Raw genomic sequence first — 19,156 nt, 5'->3', positions numbered from 1 at the left:
CGCATAGCACATAAGCAAGGCAAGCTGCCAAACCTATTGCCTTTAAGAGATCTAGCTGGTTACCATCGACCGCTCAACCAGTTATCCTCGTACGTTTGCTATTTGCTTATCGGCCGCTTGAATATAGCAGGAAAGGTTAGCGCTTGTTGATAACAGAAACTTTTCTACGCGACCTTGCCCATACATTTACACACAGTTTCTCATCATGCACAAAGTTAGGGATCGGAGGCTGGAAGTAAACGCAGCGAGATTGGTGTTTCTTGATAGTCACGGAAGCATCACTCGAGCAGAACGACCGTCAAAGTTGTTAGATTGCTGAAGCCGACCGGCGTTTAGGCCATGATTTGCCGATTCCCTATACACCGCGAAACCGTCGACGGGACGCGCGGATGGTTGCCGAAATTGAGACTGCGGTAACTGCGGCAAAACTGTAGGTGGGAGTCGAACTCGCGCAATTACACGCACACTAGCTGCGACTGCAGACGATTTATACTATAGAACGAGAGGCTTCTCGTCCGTAAGAACTGGAGGTAGACAAACGCGGCGTCGACGGTGTCGCTGCTCCGGGGACGTTCTTACAAGAAACTGCAAGATTTCTCTACTTGCACCAGGTGACGAAGTGATGTTTCAGCAGTGGTTGCAATATAATATGTAACAACGAATGCAGTTACAACCGAGGTGCAAAGCGCTGCTCGCAGGAGTCAGACATCCTAAACAGGGCGTCGCCAGATTTTGCAGCGCGGTTGTAAGATGGATCGGTACTAACTCTTGGACTCCTCTCGGCTGAAAGGCTTAGCAGTTGCCACTCCGCCTGGCACAGGCTACTTTTTTCTATGAGTTGGCCAGAGCGAAGTAGCTCCCTCTCATTTTCAATTCGTCTCCAAGGTCTGGCCATCCTCAACCCGCTTGAAACCCAACACTCAAACTCCTCATTCGCGTCGCCGTTACTTCGAGGCCGGCAGACTAACACACAGCGTTTCTAGGATACGCGTCCGGCAGTAAGACACGCCGCACCGCGTAGACTAGCGGCATCCAGTCTAGTCAGTAGCGTCCCGTCTCTTTCGTCTGTCATAGCGACCACGTCCGCCCCTAGTAAGTTTTGAGAGAAGACAGAATGTCAGGAGTAGGCGCGTGGAAGGGGAGGGGCAAAACGGAGAAAAAATGGGGTTAAGCGGGGTCTTATTTATTATTCCGTGGCCTCGAACAAGGCTGCAAAAGGCTGTGGTTGTGTTGGTGCCGTAAAACCATTGAAGCGCCAAGAGACCCGGTCTGGTGCTGAACGTGGAAGGCAAGCAGAACCTTTGCGGCAAAAGGCTCGAGTGGAGAACCAGCGGGACAACGGAACGGCGGGATCAGAGGGATTCGGACTGTTCAGGCCAGACAGGTCGCTCAGCCGACTGCCATCGTAACGTAACCCACTGCCGTCGGTATAAATCTCCTTGAGAATCTCTGCCCCTTCCGGCTTCTGTCGCCTCTACTTGTTAGGGCGTCGCATTTCTTAGCCTCGGTCAGCCAAAAAACCCTCGGGAAGCGACGGACAAGATGGCAGATTTGGTCGTAGTGGCCTGATGGTCTGATGACTTACCGTATCCCCGTACCTCCACCGCCTCTTGACTGTAGTAACAGCAGTAGCACGCTTCAATATCCGGTCGATGGAAACGGCGAAAAAAAAACACCTTTTTGCTCGCTCGCTCGACCTTCAATCTACCATCGTTTCCACCATTACTAGGCCTTTGCTGAGGACGCGGAATCCGTGGCACAAGTCAGCCTATCGAACGCCGACTAAATCGGCTAAATTCGAGTTCTGCTCGCGGGTAAGGGCATGTGTCGATCTAAACGAAACGGCAGCATCGGTAAAGGATATGGGAAAGGTCGCTTTGAACGCAGGACACAAGGAGCACACTCGATTCACTAGTCTCCTGTAGCTCTACCCGCTAACGTGGATCTGATCCGGACATTGCTGGCGCAATTTACATTTAATTGCCATAAAATTGTTCTCGAATCCGCTATTTCGTGGCGTTTTTTCGGCTCTATTTTTCCTAGTTCCAATTTTTTGACTGTCGTACGCGCTAGCTGTATCATATGACAGTACGAATCTGTTGGTACAAATACTACTGCTATGATTATGACTGCCACTCCTCTTCTATATATGTCTATGGTGTCACGTGGGTGTCAGTTTGTGAGTGTAAGTGTAGTTGCGTTGCCCTGTCCTCTTCTATATGGTGGCTGGGCAACGTTAGCCCCCGGCGTTTGCTACAGTTACGCTGTCGCAGCTTTTAACCTTCTTTCTTCCAGAACGACGTTTAGCATTATTTAGTTCAACAGTGGTTTAGCTCGTTCGTTTGTCGCTGCCTGTCCGCTTGTTCCGAACAATGGTCAACAGCAAACTCGAGCGGGGACGACGGCGGCACCAGCTATTTTCAATGGTGGGAGTGCTGGCAAGAGTGGTAACGTTTTGCTGCTAAGAATTTGACGACGTTGCATGATAAGCATGACGCACTAAAGCTTCGCTTGTGTTCGTTCTATTTCTATAGCGTTGTCGAACGCAGCTAGAGACTCCGACTGGGAAGCAATTGAGGTCTGAAGGCTCCACTGGCTCTGGCCATGTTAGCTAACAGCGTTGAGTTTCGGCAATCTTGGATTCAGCTTTCGCGCAATAGCCTTCTCGTTGTCAAGAAAAGCGAAGACTGGTAGGAGACAGTGCTGGATACTATGGGACGAAGTGAAGGTGACGCGGGAACGCCCACCTTTTCTCCGCACTTTTTCCTCATTTAGACACAGTAAGCTAGTAAACGACCCAAGCTAGCTCACTATTATTCTAGCCGCTATTTGGTCTACTTACGGCTGCTGGCTGGAAATGTTGCGAAGGGGTCTTTTTTCAGCTATCGCCCCCTGCAAACTCCCGGTTTACCTCAAACCATGCGGCCGTTGACTGGAAATAGACGAACGAATCGAACAGAGCGACGGTTCCCGTCGAACAAGAAGCGTTACCAATGGGTACTGTCAGGGCTGTGCTGACGATGGTGGCGGCAGTGACGACGGCCCCCAAGTGGGGCTATTTGGTGTCCCAAGACGAAAGGTAGATAGGGCCAAAGACGGGGTGCGGCATGGCTTCTGTCATGTCATTAGGAAGAAGCTGCAGTTCGCACGAAGGCACAGCAAACCAGTCAAGCGGCCAGCGAGCCTAGTCAAATAAATTGCTTCGATTTGAATTTCTTGTCAAAGCTTAACACATATTCTCTCGGCCGACAAACGTCATGGCGTTAGCTCCCATGGGCTACCCGCCTCATCTTGGTGCTCACCTGGGATTCTTCGATAGCCAAAAAAAAAAACTGGTCGAATGTGGTCAGAATAAAGCAGCTCGATGCATAGGTCTTGATGCCTCTTTTCTGAGCGCGGTCTTCCCCTCGGCACCAATCAGATTACCCTATAACCTGCAGTCAGTCCCAACGTGGCACGCACCCTATTCCATTTATGATTGCTATGTTGCTTTATCTTCTCGTATCGACAGATTAGCGCAGGTTTGGTAGTCTGACACAGGTTTAGGTGCTCTATTGATAATTAACGGTTCCTTGAATGCCAAAATAATATGAAATCTTTAAAAGATGCTTGAAGGTTGCCAATGATCAGCACAAATCTCTTGTTAAACAATTTCGACATCGAACCGCGTAACAATTTCAATAACAAGATTCTTCAAAAAAAAAAGGTCGAAAATTCTTATTATATAAATAGAGACAGGTAAACGGTAAATCTGCATCCATAGATTCAGACATAAAATGTGAGTTTACAATTTATAAACTATCTGTTTAAAGGATATACCTTCGTTTCCTTTTTTTGTAGCCAAATACTTCCTTAAATAAAAAAAAATTCCTTAAATTTAGCGGTAACCCTACAAAATATACAAAAACAATCATTATAATCTATAAGAGATAGTGATGGCTTTCTTAAAATGAGTCGTCATGTCTAGGTCCAATAAAAGCTAGCAATGGATAAGTGTTCAAGAAGCGTTTGCATCCATTATTCAGGTAACGTGCACGTCTCGCAACGTAATGGTTAAACATCTTTTACCTTGAAACTCTCTTAGCTAGTCAAAGATAACACGTCGGTGAAACCCAGTGTTCAGACGTGCTCTGCAACGCAGGGTTACCAGATAGTGTGAGCTTTCTCCTCGCACGGCAAAGGAAATGGTATACCGTTTGGATTCTGTTCATGTTCGAAGTAGCTCTGCAATCAGAACGGCAGCTTGTAGATTTAGATGGGTGCACTCGGGTGGACGATCGTCAATAGCACAAAGAGACAAAACAGACGTACAGGTCAACACATATATATAAACTGAACAGATTGGCCGATTGAAACAAATGATACGCAAACCGAGATTAGGGCAGTGGTGATAACGAGTCATGAAAGTATTTGAATGAGCTCGCAACGCCTCCTTCAATGTGGAACAACAATGCCCCTCCCCCCCCCCCCCAGCTCCTCTGTTACAACTTCCTGTTAAAGATATTATGCAGTTTGCTAATAAAGGTTTTTTTTTTATCTCTTTCAGGAGTCTGGGCCAATGGCGGCGCAGCACTCGTAGGCTGCGGGGTCTCGAAGAGGAGGGAAAAGGTAAGCAGAAATCTACAACTCCTACATATGCAGAGTTAAACAAAGTCTCCTGACTGTATGCAGAAGTTACCTAACGGTTAGAGTGTCTCCACTTAACATTTTAATTATTATTTTTACTTTTTTTTGCTTCGGTGCTACTTTAACAAACGTAAAATGAAGACTCCTAAACTGTCAAAAAACTTCTACCTTTTCCTGTATAGAGATCGTTTCAAGTTTGTTTTACTGAAATCAAATAAAAATTGATTCGATGTATTAAAACATGAAATCAACCTATTTTGTGTCTGTCTATAATGCTAAACATAGATCTATATATATATTCTTCTCCTTCAATAGCTCACTGTTACAGTATACATGTTAGTAGAAACAAAAGACCATCGACTCATTGAGTAACCGAACAGCGATTTATTGTCATCTGTTTGTCAATTATCGTTCCAATATATTCTGTATCACCTTTTCAGAGCTGTCTTTCAAACGAGAACGCGCCCATATGAGGAAGAGAACCGGGATGTCGAAAGCGACAGTGTGGCCCCGGCTCCAAGCCTCAATGCTAGTAGGTCTTTTACTTGCAGCATATTTCGGCGATGCAACACAATCCCGTAAGTACCCCAATATTGCCTCCTCATACTTAACTCAAACGCCCTCATGGTCTTAAGTTCTCATTTACCACTTCAACTGCGCACCTGGATGAACATGTTACACAGCAAAACGTCGGTTTACATGCTGCCAAAGCCATCTTTATGGTATACGTTGAAAAGTGAGAGATGATTCTGCTTTTTGCAACACAAAAACAGCTCAAGCCGTGAAAGTCTGCGTAGGACGCGCCTAGTTTTCCAGAAGGTTTACCGATAAAGCCGGTAGCACAATACAGCAGGGTAACACTCTTTCAGCGGGTGCCACGTACTTACAGTGCTGTTGAACGTCGTTGTTGAAGAGTCAGTCTGAGTCGAGAAACGTCTGTGCAATCAGCGAGTCATTTCGCTCTAGTTGGACCCTCCTTTTGCATAGAAGCGACCCAGGCAGACTAGGAGTTTGAGCCACCTTCTGGCAAACGCGTCGCTAATGGCAGCTGCTGCATATTCTCGGACGGCCGTTGGTGTCACCAGCAAGGAGAATGAGTAACATTTGAATGCAGGCCGACAAGCAAACGACTACTTCTGTGCACATCGCCGTCTTTAGAATGTGTCGATGTCGCCTATTGTTGTGAGATTCAGAATGCGTTTCGTCCTAATCCCGTTAAAAAACCATACTGCATATTTTACCTTCGACTGCTTGTGTGTTGGTTCAGAGGGGAGGGGGCGGGGGTAGCGATTATAGCGCATTCGCCATTAGTCTCCGCCGCCGCGTATATGCAGCGGACTAGATCCAATTAATGAAAATGGTACCATTAAACGACGTCGACAATGGGGATAGCTTGCGTTGTCAAGGGCACCAACTTGAGACTACTCTTACTTCTGACAGCCGAGAGACACTGTAGATTCGTTTTTTCGAACGGCGAGCATTACTTTGAGCGTAGACGTCGTTGCCTTATTTCGACGAGTCTCGCTCAATGTCTTACTCTGACGTTTTCTGCTTTTGTCTTCGCTTTACCCATTCTTCCGCGTTATCAGGGTTATAACAGCCATAATACTGACTTCTTTCTTGTTCCCGACCTCCAGCCTGTATTATGAATAGATTGGCAAGGAGAGTGTACGCTCAACTATGACCCAACATCGGACGGCGAAAAACCGAGTGGCTTAAGGGCCTATCAAAAGGTTGCCGTTGCCCACGAGACTCGTTACCTAGGTGCACCCGAAGCGATACAATTACAGACTCCACCCTTAGCATCTGCTAGGGCGGTCAAGATAACCGGTCAGCGACTCGGCCATGCGTTTCGTTAGTAGTTGCTTACTTGTTTGGGTGGCTCGCCGACTAGCAGCAGTAAGTCGGCGCTGATAAATGGTTCTATAAGTGTCGCATAAATACCATAATGTCCCTTCGCTTCATGTGGCAGACGAGAACAGCGGCTGCATCAAAGGTTGGCGGTAAGGTTTACTGATTGCGCGTCGCTTGTCCCCTTTTCTGACCGAGCAACGGCCCCCATTCTTCTACCCGCATTGCTGCTTAACAGAGTCGGCACGATAAAGGCTACTAGCTAACTTACTGTGCTCACCTCTTAATCTCATTGTCTCTTTTCTACCCCGGCCAAATGTCCCCCAATTCGTCCGGTTGTAATTTTCTATTTTTGCCTCTTTTTCCCGCCCGTTATTGTACTCATCATTTTGCGCTCTTCCTTCCGGCTATTGCAGGTAAATGGTCGTCGTCTGGGAGCAATCGGCGGGGTAACCGACCCCCTCAGCGGTTTGCCATTGAGCCGCAATCAAAGGTTGCGACGATTGGTGAGGACGTCGTACTCGCATGCCGTGTCGAGAACAAGGTGGGCACTCTACAGTGGACGCGCGATGGGTTCGGGCTCGGTATCGATCGCAACTTATCAGGCTTCTCTCGCTATGCGATGGTCGGTAATGATGAGGAAGGGGATTATACACTGCACATTCGCGGGGTGACGCTCGAGGACGATGCGGACTTTCAGTGTCAGGTTGGAGCGATGGATGGCATCAAGGGGATCCGATCGAGGTTCGCACATCTTAATGTACGAGGTAGGTGGATACAAGGAATGGACGAAGTTACGTATCTGTGTTATTGTAATGTTTTCTGGGGTAATTTTAGGGGAAAGCTATTGAAGTAGGTGTTCTCTATGCGAATCTAAAGACTTACATCATCCTCGTGTGCTGGGTAAATTTTTTCGTTATAGTTAGATATAACAACAGCCAATGGAGAGTGATTCATGCAATGCTGCATGTCACTATCTCACGTAAGAATAAAGATTTAACTTCGCTCGAGGCTTGGACTAATATATATGTAAATATCACAGTAGACTTCTATAATATAAGACAATAGCTGATTTAGCTTCAACACTTCGTGATCGACCTGGGCCAATGCATTGACTTTATTCTTGGAATTGCGGACCAGTTCGACCGAGACAACTCAATATATAATATATTGAGACACTCTTTTGCTCAAGGAACAAAATTAAAAAATACTATCTAAGCGTGTCTTGTAGAAATTTTTCGCGAATATTTTATGCCAAAACGAAAATTCATCATCAGGCACACATATCAGCAAAATAAATATATTAAGGAAAAGAAAAGGATAGTGATTGTTTACAATGACCAACTGCTCTAGGTACTTAAATAGCAAGTTTATATAGCCTACTAAGCCATTATGATCAACAACGTTAGCATGTGGGTTGTTTTGTATTTTTCGTGGCTTCATCTTTTCGTTCCACCTCTGGTCTTTCCAAGGGGGTCTTAGGCGGACGAGTTGGTAACTAACCGCGCGTTTATCAAAACGGTAACGTGCTCGCATGTATTTTTTAGCAGGAAGCAGCGTCTACGAAAGGAAGCCGTGGCAACTCGGCAGCCAACTTTGTATTCGCACCAAAAAATCCGACAGAGTGGGTCTTCTCCGGCGGTTAGCGTCGCTGTTCCTTTTCCACGTTTTACTACTTTTGGTTATCTTCACGCAGAGCAGTACAGGGATTGAGGCCTTCTCTCTGCTCGGGTCTATTGCGTTTCTATCGCTATTCGACTCTTTTGCATTGGCTGTTCCATTCTTTGCTGCTCGTTGCTTTCTGCTCTCTCGACACTTCGTCTTCCTCTTTTTCTCGGCAATGAACGAGCCGAGGTGACCCACAACACTGACCAACATAGTAGAGTCCTATGCAAATGTTATAAAGCTGCTACTGGCCACTGACAACGGCTGCCCTGGCAGTGCTGGTAGTAGTAGCAGAGGCAAACTAGCAGCAAACCGGCGTCAGCGGTAACGGTGAAAGGCGAATGTTATAAACGACCTCACGCACTTTTTACCCTGGTTTCCCTCCGACTTACCTTCCCTTCCTCTTACTCCTACAGATCTTCCACAACCTTCACTCCTGTCTGTTCCTGGCCAGTCATCTGGGCAGTGACGCTCGTTCGCCCCTTTCACTCCCATTCTCCTCGAATCCCTGACCCCTAACTCGCTCACTCACGTTACTCTACCACGTTTTCTAGAGACGCTCTCATCGACGGCAGCGACTGTCTATGATATCTAGCAGCGTTGCGTCTCTCACGGCATGGCGATGGCGGCGGCTAGCTGCGAGACAGCTATATGCATCAATAAGAGTTGCAGATAGACTCAGCAGGGAGCCAGCCGTTGGGCCGAGAAGTTAGGCAACTGAGCTCACCACTCACAGTAGAAGCAGCTCTAGGAACGGTAGCAGTGGCTGGTGGTGGTGAGTACCCACTGTGCCAGCCGTAGCCGTTTCGTGTGATAGGCTTATGCTTATGAAGGGTCCGAGCCCTTATTTGGCCGACGTTAACAGAATGCGCTATGCAAGCAAGTGAGCGAGCGCTTACCATTGGACTAACGGCAGAGGCTGCCAGTCAAGTGTTAGTTACGAGAGGAGCGCCAGCTTCGTGAGTTGTGCGCCCGACTTGATCATTGGCCATAACCCCCATCGTGCCCGCATGCTGCCAGAAGCTGGAGAAAAAATTTGAAGAGATCTACAGATAAAGACTGCATTTGCAGCGACTACACCGGCGAATAGCCTCGAAGGACAGTAGGTTGATGAGTGAGTTGAAAAATTTTAGCAGAAGGGTGTTTCTCCACGCATGCGTTTGCCTCCACTACTACAACTGCGAATAGACCCATTTAACTCAATAGAGATTGGTTTTGCTTACGATCGCATCTATAATAGTTCTCCTTGTGAGCCAATCCTTTGGAAGGACAACGTGCAGACCAGTTAGCGAACGCTTGAATAGGCCAGCCGAACCTACCTGCCATTGTGCGGCTCTAGACGAATTGTCGTGTTGGATAGATTGTATTGAACCATACTTCATTTACAGGCGAAAGAGGAAATACATAATTCGTAGCGATCTGGCCCAGAGGCCTTGGCATTGACGCTGCTGGCCTTAGACAACTTTATTCCGGCTCGCATTACCACACGACTAAATTAACATGGCCTTGATTCTCTTTCCTTACGTCATGTTCGGTCTTCGGTGAAACTGTAGGCGGGGGCGAAGAAGGCCGAGGTGGAACGAGTTATTTTGAGATGGCGGGCACTGCTAGCGACGGTGCTTTGGATGCCTCTAGAGAAGGACAGACAGAAGCCAAGGAAACGAAGGTGGCCAAGCGAAACGAATTAGGAAAGAGAGTTTAAGTAACTTCAGTACAGCATGCCGAGTATGGCCTGCCTGCTTGTCAGCTTATCCGACAGGCCTACAGCTAAACAAAATAAGCCGCAGGCGCACACGTCGCAACGTCTTTTGGCCTGCCTTTATGTACTGCGGTTCCGCTATGGAGACACGTTGTCGTGTGGCTTATGCACGGTGGGATTCGACAAGTGACAAAAAATCGGTAAGAGAGAGAACTGGGAACGGGGTTAAGGACATGGCAATACAATTCAGGAGGCAGTTGCTTGTTTGTTAACTCCCGAGCGTCGTAATGACCCTTGGTGTTGAGTGGCTGCTCCATTTGCTTTCGTAGACAGCTGACGACTGTAGGTCATGTATAAGATGTGTATTCCCCACAAAGAGCGTCCAGTATTAGCTGACCGGATGGCCAGGGAGCGAATCAGCGCAGTAAGGGGTTATAAGAAGACATCTTCACCGATACAACAGAACCGAGGAAACAAACCAACCCGTCACTATATGCGTACTTTTGTCACCATTGTGGGTACCTCTCCGTGAAACTTCCGAAAGACAAAATTTGGAAAGCGTACGCGGTGCGAAGTGATTCAGTCACTACACTTTGGACAAACTAAATCTTATAAATGTTGTCCTTGGCACTATACGATGTCGTCGAGCGTGCCGACTCCAATCAAATTCTACCACGATATTTAGCATTGAACGACAAACATAAGTGAAGCTTACTGTTCAGCAAGTTTTTATGCAGAAACTTCAGAAACCGTCAAAACCTACAAGCAATCAAGTTAAAACGAGATTTCGAAAAACTACGTTCAAGAAACAAAAAATTCATCGAGCTTAACAAACGCTAGGACGAGCAAGTAATCTAATAACGAGCGTCATAATATGACAGTCGTTCTTTTTTCAGCCAATATGTATATATATATATATATACATACATGTGTGTGATTTGCTCAATGCAAATACAATCCGTAAAGTGTGTTTACGTGGATATACATGGGGTTCATGGTAATGTATTTGCCCAAGACGGGTGCACAAAGATGTCTCAGGAAAACACGTATAGCACAAGTTTTCATACGGAATATAATAGCGTATAGTTGTACCCATAGGAGTGGTTATAGTTGAAGGATGCAGCAGCAGTCTATATCGGGCGTACATTGTAGAACGTTTATGGGACTGGCCGTGTCACGTCTGAAATCGAGATACGGACCATTCTCCACCAACCACCTCAGGAAGCTTGCGAAGTCCATTAGTTGTTTTTGTCTCTGCTATGACGCCCAAACAGGCCTCGGTCGCGAGACAACCGCAGCAGCAGGAGGATTAGCAGTAAAGGAAACTGGATGAGGACAAAGACCGAAATAGATTTGGCCTGACTTACGGACGCGAACAGGAGGCCACTGGATGGCCGAAGACCACGTGCATCTAGTGAGCCGGTTGCGGTCATAGTGCACCTATAGTAGGTTAGCCTGTGGTATTCGTCATGTGGTCGTTGGTTTGGGCAAAACTCGCGGTTCTCGCCATTCTCAAAAGCTGTATATAATGTTGTAAAATCACATGATTGAGGTGCACTTTTCAAGCCCCGTGAATTGATGCTGACGGTACTGTTCGTGATGACAGAAGGAATAATGGCGGTGATAGAAAACACGGGCAAAAGATAGGGCTTCGTTAAAAAAGAGCTCAATACAACGCGTCATGGGGGATGGATTTTACTGGCCTGCTGTACAGTGCAGCGCAAATAGTGCATCTGAACAGCTCTTTCGGTGAGAGCCATTCAGTAGCTGAAAGTGTACGGTGTACAACAATAGAATCCGTGTGGGAAGCGGCATCTTGCTAAGCGCGGCGTCTGCCCCCACTGCTGCTGTTGCACACTCCACTGCGTCTAGACGATTTCGCTTCATACGGGACTGCCTGTACATGCAAGTCAAGGCTAGACTATGTACAGTAACTTGGTCGGCTCTTCGAGAACACGGCGGAGATCGCATAAGAATTTGTGATTGGTTCTGGGCAAATGAAGGCCAGAGGACGATGTCCGCTAACTGATCCGTCAATTAAAGGCCGAACGCTTCACCCAACGAACGCGTTGAGATGGACACTGCTGACTAACGGGCGGTCGGGCAAGGAACTGGAAGATACTAACGAGTGAGTGATGAAAGAGTTATAAAATTTTAGGATAGTGATGCCAGTACGATGCTGCTGCTGATTGTAACGTCGCGTACAGTATCGTAGTTTTTCTCTGCGGGTAACTAAAAAAGACGGACAAAAGAGGGACGACCGAAGGTAGGCGCCAGCGGAACGAAGAGGCCACCCTTCCCCCACCTTCCCCAACTACCGGGGTCCACTGTTGAGTCGATCGCCGGAGGAGAGCTAGTAAGTGTGTAGGCTGTGCTCTTATTCTCTATAACAATAGCAAGAGACCAAGATCTCGTTAACATGCAATGAATAATATATAATAGACATCCTGCTAAACAGGAAAGGTCAGTGTCCTCCAGCTCGCTGTGCTCACGCCTTTAAAAGATGCCCTACTACAAAGATGAAGGCGGCAAAAGATCGACGATTGTGCCAGTCATGGCGACGACAGTTTGCAGGCTAGCAAACCAGTGGGCAGAAGTAGCCGAAACATTAAGCTGTGAGTCGTCCCCTTATCAAGACTGAAGGTAAAGCAAAATGCATTGCTCATGTTTCACGTTTCACTCGATCTAGTAGCAACAATAACTCGATAGACGTTGATATCACCGCAGTCAGTACTTTTTCCTAGCTATTTTGTAGAAATATAACGCCCGCTATAACGCGTAATGTGTTATTGTAGATTACTTCGCACGGTTTGGCTTGGCAACGCTGTATTACCACTATGTATCGCTTTGGGAAACAGTCGGCACAGAGCCACAAGTTTCCAGCACTTTCATGTGTTCACAGGGTATGCTGGCGTATGGTTGTTCCGTAACAGGCTTTTATGATACTGCAACTCTTAACATTATAAGTCTTGCTAAGCCGTACTTCGGAAACTGCACGCGAACTTCTGTATTCAGCATTGCAGTACCGGACCGGAACAATGTTGATATTGAACAGCCAAAGCAGCCCGAAATAGTGGAATATGCTAGCTTCTACTAAAATCAGCTGACAGCCTTGCCGGCAGCGTCAGGCTTTTGGCCATCGATATGTTTCAAAATTGTTAACAAACATTGATAGAATTGCCTTCGATGCAAATATTACCGAAACATAAAAATGACGCCGTTTTATTTTATTTGTTCATACGAAGCCATAGCTTAAATGCGATTGTAAAGCCAAGAGTATGTTTGCTGTGGGCAGGCGCGATGAGAGACTGACAGCCTATATACCTACATTATATATTTGTAAGTTAGTATAATTTACAGTCTGAACCTTTTGAACGTTACGCCGCGTTCGACCTGATATGTGCTATAGCAGATTTCAGGTCAAAAATAACTTAAGTATACCCATTCTTTCTTTCTACCGGAAATATCAGCAGAAACTTTGCAAGGCCTCCTTTTTGAAGCTCCATTTAGCTACCTTGATATCTGCCTAGTTATACAAAATCAACAAATCGGTTAGCTATGTCGATTTGTTAGGCCCATTCAGTGGCGAGGTTTACAAAATGGGAGTCATTACAGAAGTTACAAAGACGTTCTTTTCACGACGATGGGTATATGATACATGCGCCTATACAGTCACCATATATCGCTATGATCTTTGTTTTATTGATTCATGATGTCATAAATATTATTGCAATAATTTATTGAACTTAGCGACGCACTGAACCGGCTTGCTCCCGCTAGGACCAAAGGCAAAAGATTACGCCAACATGGGAAGTTAACCGTTTATGAATCACTTATCCACGTTTGCTGCGGTCTGTGCGCATGCTCTTGTGTGTATGTCTTTGACATTAAATTCTGCGGATGACAGTTGTTATTGCGGCCGGCTAGTTTTGCTGACGCCGTCGCACTGCTAGTTTCTGTTTTCCTCGTAGCGTTCCCTTCTGCACAGCGGCCGTGTGCCCGCTTAATCGGCCCTGCTCATAGCCTGTCGAATCCTGACTTTAGCGCCAGCAGCTATGGGGCTGCTGTTTGTACCTCAAGCGTATGAGCCATTAGCGGTTTAGTATTAGATTGTCTAGTTAAGTGCCCCTTGCCCTAATGGCTTGCCAATAACCGCGTTGCCATTTATTCAATAAAGAACGATACTAGTCACTGCGACAGTTGCTATTTGCTGGTAGTTACTTGTGTCGCTGCTAATGTTTGAGCCGCGGTCACCACACCCGCCATTGTGAGCCTCAAGTGCAGCCTGACCTATGTATCACCACAGTTTCATCCATCTACGTATCAAGAAAAGCAGCGGGGCGGGGGGCAGTCAACCTGCACCCCTGACGTTTTTAACCTATCCTGACCTCTTTGCATTATCTGCGCCCACCACCCGCGAAAAGCTGTAATTCGCTTGGCAAGCCGGTTGGTTGGTAGAAAATGATGGCGCCATACCCCCCTTTCGTCAAGATACGGGCCGAATTGAATCTATTCTGTGTTATACATATTTCCTGAAGTTTGACACCAATTGCCAATACGAAACGCTGTTTTTTGGTGTTTTTACTTTCACCTATTTCTTTTACTGGCATACGGTTGATCCAGTGCATGTATAAAAGGCGCAATATTACATTGACTCATAGTGTAAAATTCATGATAGAGACCCATAGAAACGCGCCAAAGCATATGGATGTATAGTAGTGCAGAGAAATGAGTAATTTGCGTAATATAAGCGTACATTTATTGTATCTTTTCTCAATAGAAAACCCTTCTGTGTTAAGCATAAACAATGTTAGATTTTAGAGGTATGTTATTATTATCATACTTGATCATCATTTTTGTTACTGTACAAACTTAATTCCGATAACGTAATGAACGTACGTCATATAATGACGTGCACAGCCTCACTATGCTTTGGCCTCTGCTATGCGACTTCATACGACGTAAAGAACGATGCTTTATATCTACATTCGGTATTGCGCTGTAAACCTAAAATGAATACTTAAAAACTTCCACTCTACGTGTCAGTGAGAGAGTTGAATCACATGAAATTTAACACACAGATAACATGTAGCAGGGTGATATGTGGCCCTTCTATCCCAATGTGCGTACAGGCACTTGTGCCTTTGATGCCTGTATCTCGATGCAGCTTATATTCCAACACAGACACTACTACCGCAAATATTACTAGCAGCAGTACGGGCTACGTAAGCCACGAATCCAGTTTGATATAGTCTCGATGGCCATAGGGGCTGTGCGCGTCGTTTGCTCTAAAGCGTGCAAACAAATTTAAAGTGGGTCGTTAACCCATTTTGACGATGGTAAGTGTCTCCCAATCCGGATTGACGTCCCAACCACAACTACAGCCTCTGGCTCTATTGGCCTTATTGAAATCTCGCCACCGCCTCCTAGTTAGCGTCCGGTTCCCATACCTCTGTCGACCTTAGCCCATACCTAGCACTATCGCAGACAAATCTGGTAACTAGAACAGCGTTCGTTGTGGTTTGCTACAGTTAGCTCAGTCAGAATCTGGATATAATGTCCAAGACGTCGACCTTTGCTTAGTCGACAAATCTGCTGCCGCCTTTACCGCGGCTCACCCGAATAAATCTGAAATTCTATGGCTGCGGCCATGCTGTGGTCCGACTTGGTTACTTCCTGATGTCGTTGTATGCTTCCACAAAAAAGGCATGGTAGTTGTAACTTCAATTACATCGCCTCAATCGACTCCCTGTGACCAACGAGAAAAAGCACTATTTATTTGTCTATCGAGCGTCATCATTGATGGTTTGTTTCTTTGCCAAACAACCTGCGTGGCCAGTGGCATCGTTAACGGCGGTCATACAGCTGTTCAGATATGTATATTGACGATGCTAAACGTGCCATCGATTGCTTCGCCATTGATGTGTGAACGAACTAAAGTCATCAGACAGGATGAGTAAGGTAACAGAGGAAATGGTAGGGGCTTGGGGGCAGAAGCAAACATTTGGATGGTATCAACGGCTACACGGCAGGTTCTGGACAGCCGCAATCTCGGTCGCAAACTTTGCCCCCACCCCCCTTCCCGTCCCCGGCGCTATAAAGAGCACGACGGGGCTGTAGCATTAAGACCTGTCAAATCAAGCATTGAACATGCGTTCATCCGCTGATGGCACGTTACTTTAAATCGGCTCCCTTCGCCGGCGGTCGTTCTGAGAGCTGCATACAGTGCCGTCGCTTGTCTGCATATGAGATTGAAGTGTCCAAGAGGGTACTAGCTACCTAAGGGCTGAGCGAGGAAAGAAGATACGCCCGCCAGTGCTGCTTGTAGGTATAGGCTGGCGCATCTACCAATAGCAACATACCAAGTAGGGGTTCGATTGCTTCCCTTACTTCACCACCCCTAGATGGTGTGAGTGTTAATCGCACTCACCCACATTCACACGGGTACATACGACGATTAGAGAAAAGGGAAGTAGTTGGTTTGGTGTAAAGGCTTCAGTTTGCGGGTGGTAAGTCAGACACTTTTGAACGAACATCAGAACATAACAGCACGTCACGCTACGACACCATCATTGTCTGCTGCAGCGTCTGAGCTGTGTCATCGTTGTCGTCTGGCCAACCAAGATGAAGCTTCATGCTCCTGTTACGATCGCTTTCACCAGTGTCGCCTGCTCTCCTTCTGATTCAACGCAGTTAGAGGCAGTAGCTGCATTCATTGGGGCTGGTCTGTTGCCAGCTAAACATAATCATTAGCGCTGTGCCGCTACCTCGCGCATGAATTTCGTCGCTCGCTCAATCACGACAATGACCGCGTTGATTGACTGCTGTTACTGTTGCGTAAGTGCGTGTAGCCGACAGGAACGCATCGGGTGCTGGCTACCAAGCCGCTAAGCTAGGTTGCCCTTAAGGCCAGGTTTGCAAGAGTCACGAGAATTCTATCTGTCTACATCATCGAACATCTCGTTACTTGCCGCGCAAGTCAAAACCTAACAATAATAGGCGGCAGAAATGAAGGTAACGAAGGTAGGAAGACCGATTTCTACGTGAGAAAATGTAAAGTTTCAGTAAACCATTGCAGGAGGTCATGGTAACCGGCGTTAAAGGTAAATAAGGAAATATGCCTCCAAGAAAAGGAAACGCCAAAGGGGGAAAGGCGCATAGGGTAAAAGGCGATTCAGTATACGAGAGAGAGAGCTGCCAGTATAAAAGTTATGGATATTATAGAATTGATTGATGATAGAATAAGTGGAAAGTGATGGAGGTGAATAGCCGACTGGAGGTAAAGGCAAGTATCATCAGAGCCAGTAAGCAATTGCCAAAACTGACTGTTTTCTCAGCTCTGTCTGTTTATAAATGGGTGACGACGGCAGCAGCGGCAGGGAACTTCATTAGCGACAAACAACCAGACTGCTTGTAGCCTATGCACACGCCAACAATATCTGCTGGGAAATCTGGACAGCACAAAATAGGTAGGTACCTTCTTAAAGAAGGTTCAACGGAATAAGGTACGCCCTTCTTTCTAATACGCTGCTCTGCTAATGCGGTGCCGCTGTTAACTGCTGTTGTTGCAAGTGGTTACAAAGCATATTCATACAATATGTTAGGTTAAAGATCCATGCTATATAATGAAGAAGTGGTCGGCTGTTGTGAGGGTTTACATCCTCATATAACTTTATCTTTAGGTTAGCCTGCACCACCAAAGTAGTGCATTTGTAGAAATTGAATGAATTACACAAGCTGATGTGACATTTTGTCCAAATTGTCAAACGTTGTCATATGATAGATGATGAAGGCAGGGAATGTGTTCAGACGGCTGTAGATCTCATTGGCAAGATATACGGAAGCTAGAGTAGGGACTGATGCGTCCTGACGTTGCCTAGCCACAAAACTGTGCGCCCACGCAATCCAATAAAACGACATTTAGGTTTGTCCCCTGAATATATTCGGAACCCTGCTGCATCGATGACTGGCTATTTGTGCTACACCCGTAACGGTTAAAAGCGCCTGAATACGTCGAGTGGTAGGCACTGTGCATATGTAAGGTCAAAAACAATTCAGACTAGTCAGTTTCGCCATATCACCACCTCGTAATAACTTTGATCTTAGGGTATTTCGAAGCCCTTCTTGCCACTCCCACTCGAATGGGTCTACAATCTAAGTTAACTTTTGATGTGGCTTGCTTCCAAGTGGCGCCATACAATTCGATCGTTCGACAATATTCACTAGCCAATAGTGGTGCTAAGGGCGTTGATGCTTCAGTGTGGTACAAACGGCACGCGCACACACACACACTTGTCCATATTACGTTATAAGTGTACGAGTGCTCATGCATAATAAGGCAACCCTATATCTTATATATGAGCCACGCAGCGCTTATCTTATATGACGAAATTGCATCATTTAAAGCTTCGGCATGTTGTATCAAACTCTAATGGTTAAGGGCAACACTGCCATCACCGCTACTTCAGCAGAAGGTCCTTGAAAGAATGACACAGGAAGAGTAAGAAAGACGGAAGTAGTGAGAGACTTCATAGTCAATTTTATTGTGGCCTCATTTCCGGAAGCAAAGCGTCTTCACTCTAGTCAGTTCCACGAGTGCCGCCCGGTCGTTTCTGCCCTTCCTATATCCCCTAATCAACCCTGTCTAACAAGCAGAGTTGGTACAGCTAGTCTGTGGAGGCAGCTGTCGCGTCGCTCGCATGAACTTGACTCATCTCACGCTCGCGCGTTCTAGACTCTCGTGATTTCGGCTAGCTGGCTCACTATCCGCGAGGTTGCTGCTGCTATTGCTACAGCGGCCGCCGTGCATCGCCCGGCCAGCGTCTATGTTAATTAAGAAAATGAGGTGACGTCTCACTTTCTCTGTTCAGGGAGACTACTTTAACTTCTAAGTTCTGCAAACCGTTGCTGCTGACGCCGTCCCACCACTGACTGAAGGAGGCAGCAGCCACTTCGCCTTTACCTCGTCTCCACAAAATGTTACCGTCTGCAATGACCGAAGTCTCTTGATCCTCAGAAAGACGAGCCGACACACACAAACACGTATATATATATATATAAACCACGTACATGTGTATAGTTCCAACATTAGCAAATAAAAGATAAATGATATCACCGACAGGAAGCAATTAAAGGTGAGTGCGTACGGCTATGGAAAGAAAGTCGATTTAGATGCAAGGCAAAAAAATAGATTGTGCTTCAATCATAAGGACCACGTCACGTGCGAACGATAAACCGCGCAACATAGTTTCATTGACTTTTGGTTATGAAGGTTCACCTGAACATTGGAGGCGGTTGCAGTAGTCTCAGAAGCTT

At 46.4% G+C, this 19,156-nt stretch overlaps 1 protein-coding gene across 1 annotated transcript in view; it reads left to right on the top strand.

Moving 5' to 3' along the window:
* Positions 1-6,574: 6,574 nt before the first annotated feature.
* The window catches only part of LOC111264964 (irregular chiasm C-roughest protein), a 51,612-nt gene continuing 39,030 nt past the window's right edge, over positions 6,575-19,156 (top strand). The window contains exons 1-2 of the mRNA XM_086970270.1: positions 6,575-6,629; positions 6,894-7,244. Coding sequence (XP_086826396.1) covers positions 6,575-6,629; positions 6,894-7,244 — 406 coding nt within the window. The remainder of the gene's footprint in view (positions 6,630-6,893; positions 7,245-19,156) is intronic.

The sequence above is a fragment of the Varroa jacobsoni genome, unplaced genomic scaffold (genome assembly GCF_002532875.2).
Source record: "Varroa jacobsoni isolate VJ856 unplaced genomic scaffold, vjacob_1.0 scaffold_919, whole genome shotgun sequence".
Taxonomy (NCBI): Eukaryota; Metazoa; Arthropoda; class Arachnida; order Mesostigmata; family Varroidae; genus Varroa; species Varroa jacobsoni.
This window is presented reverse-complemented; position numbering and strand designations above follow the sequence as displayed.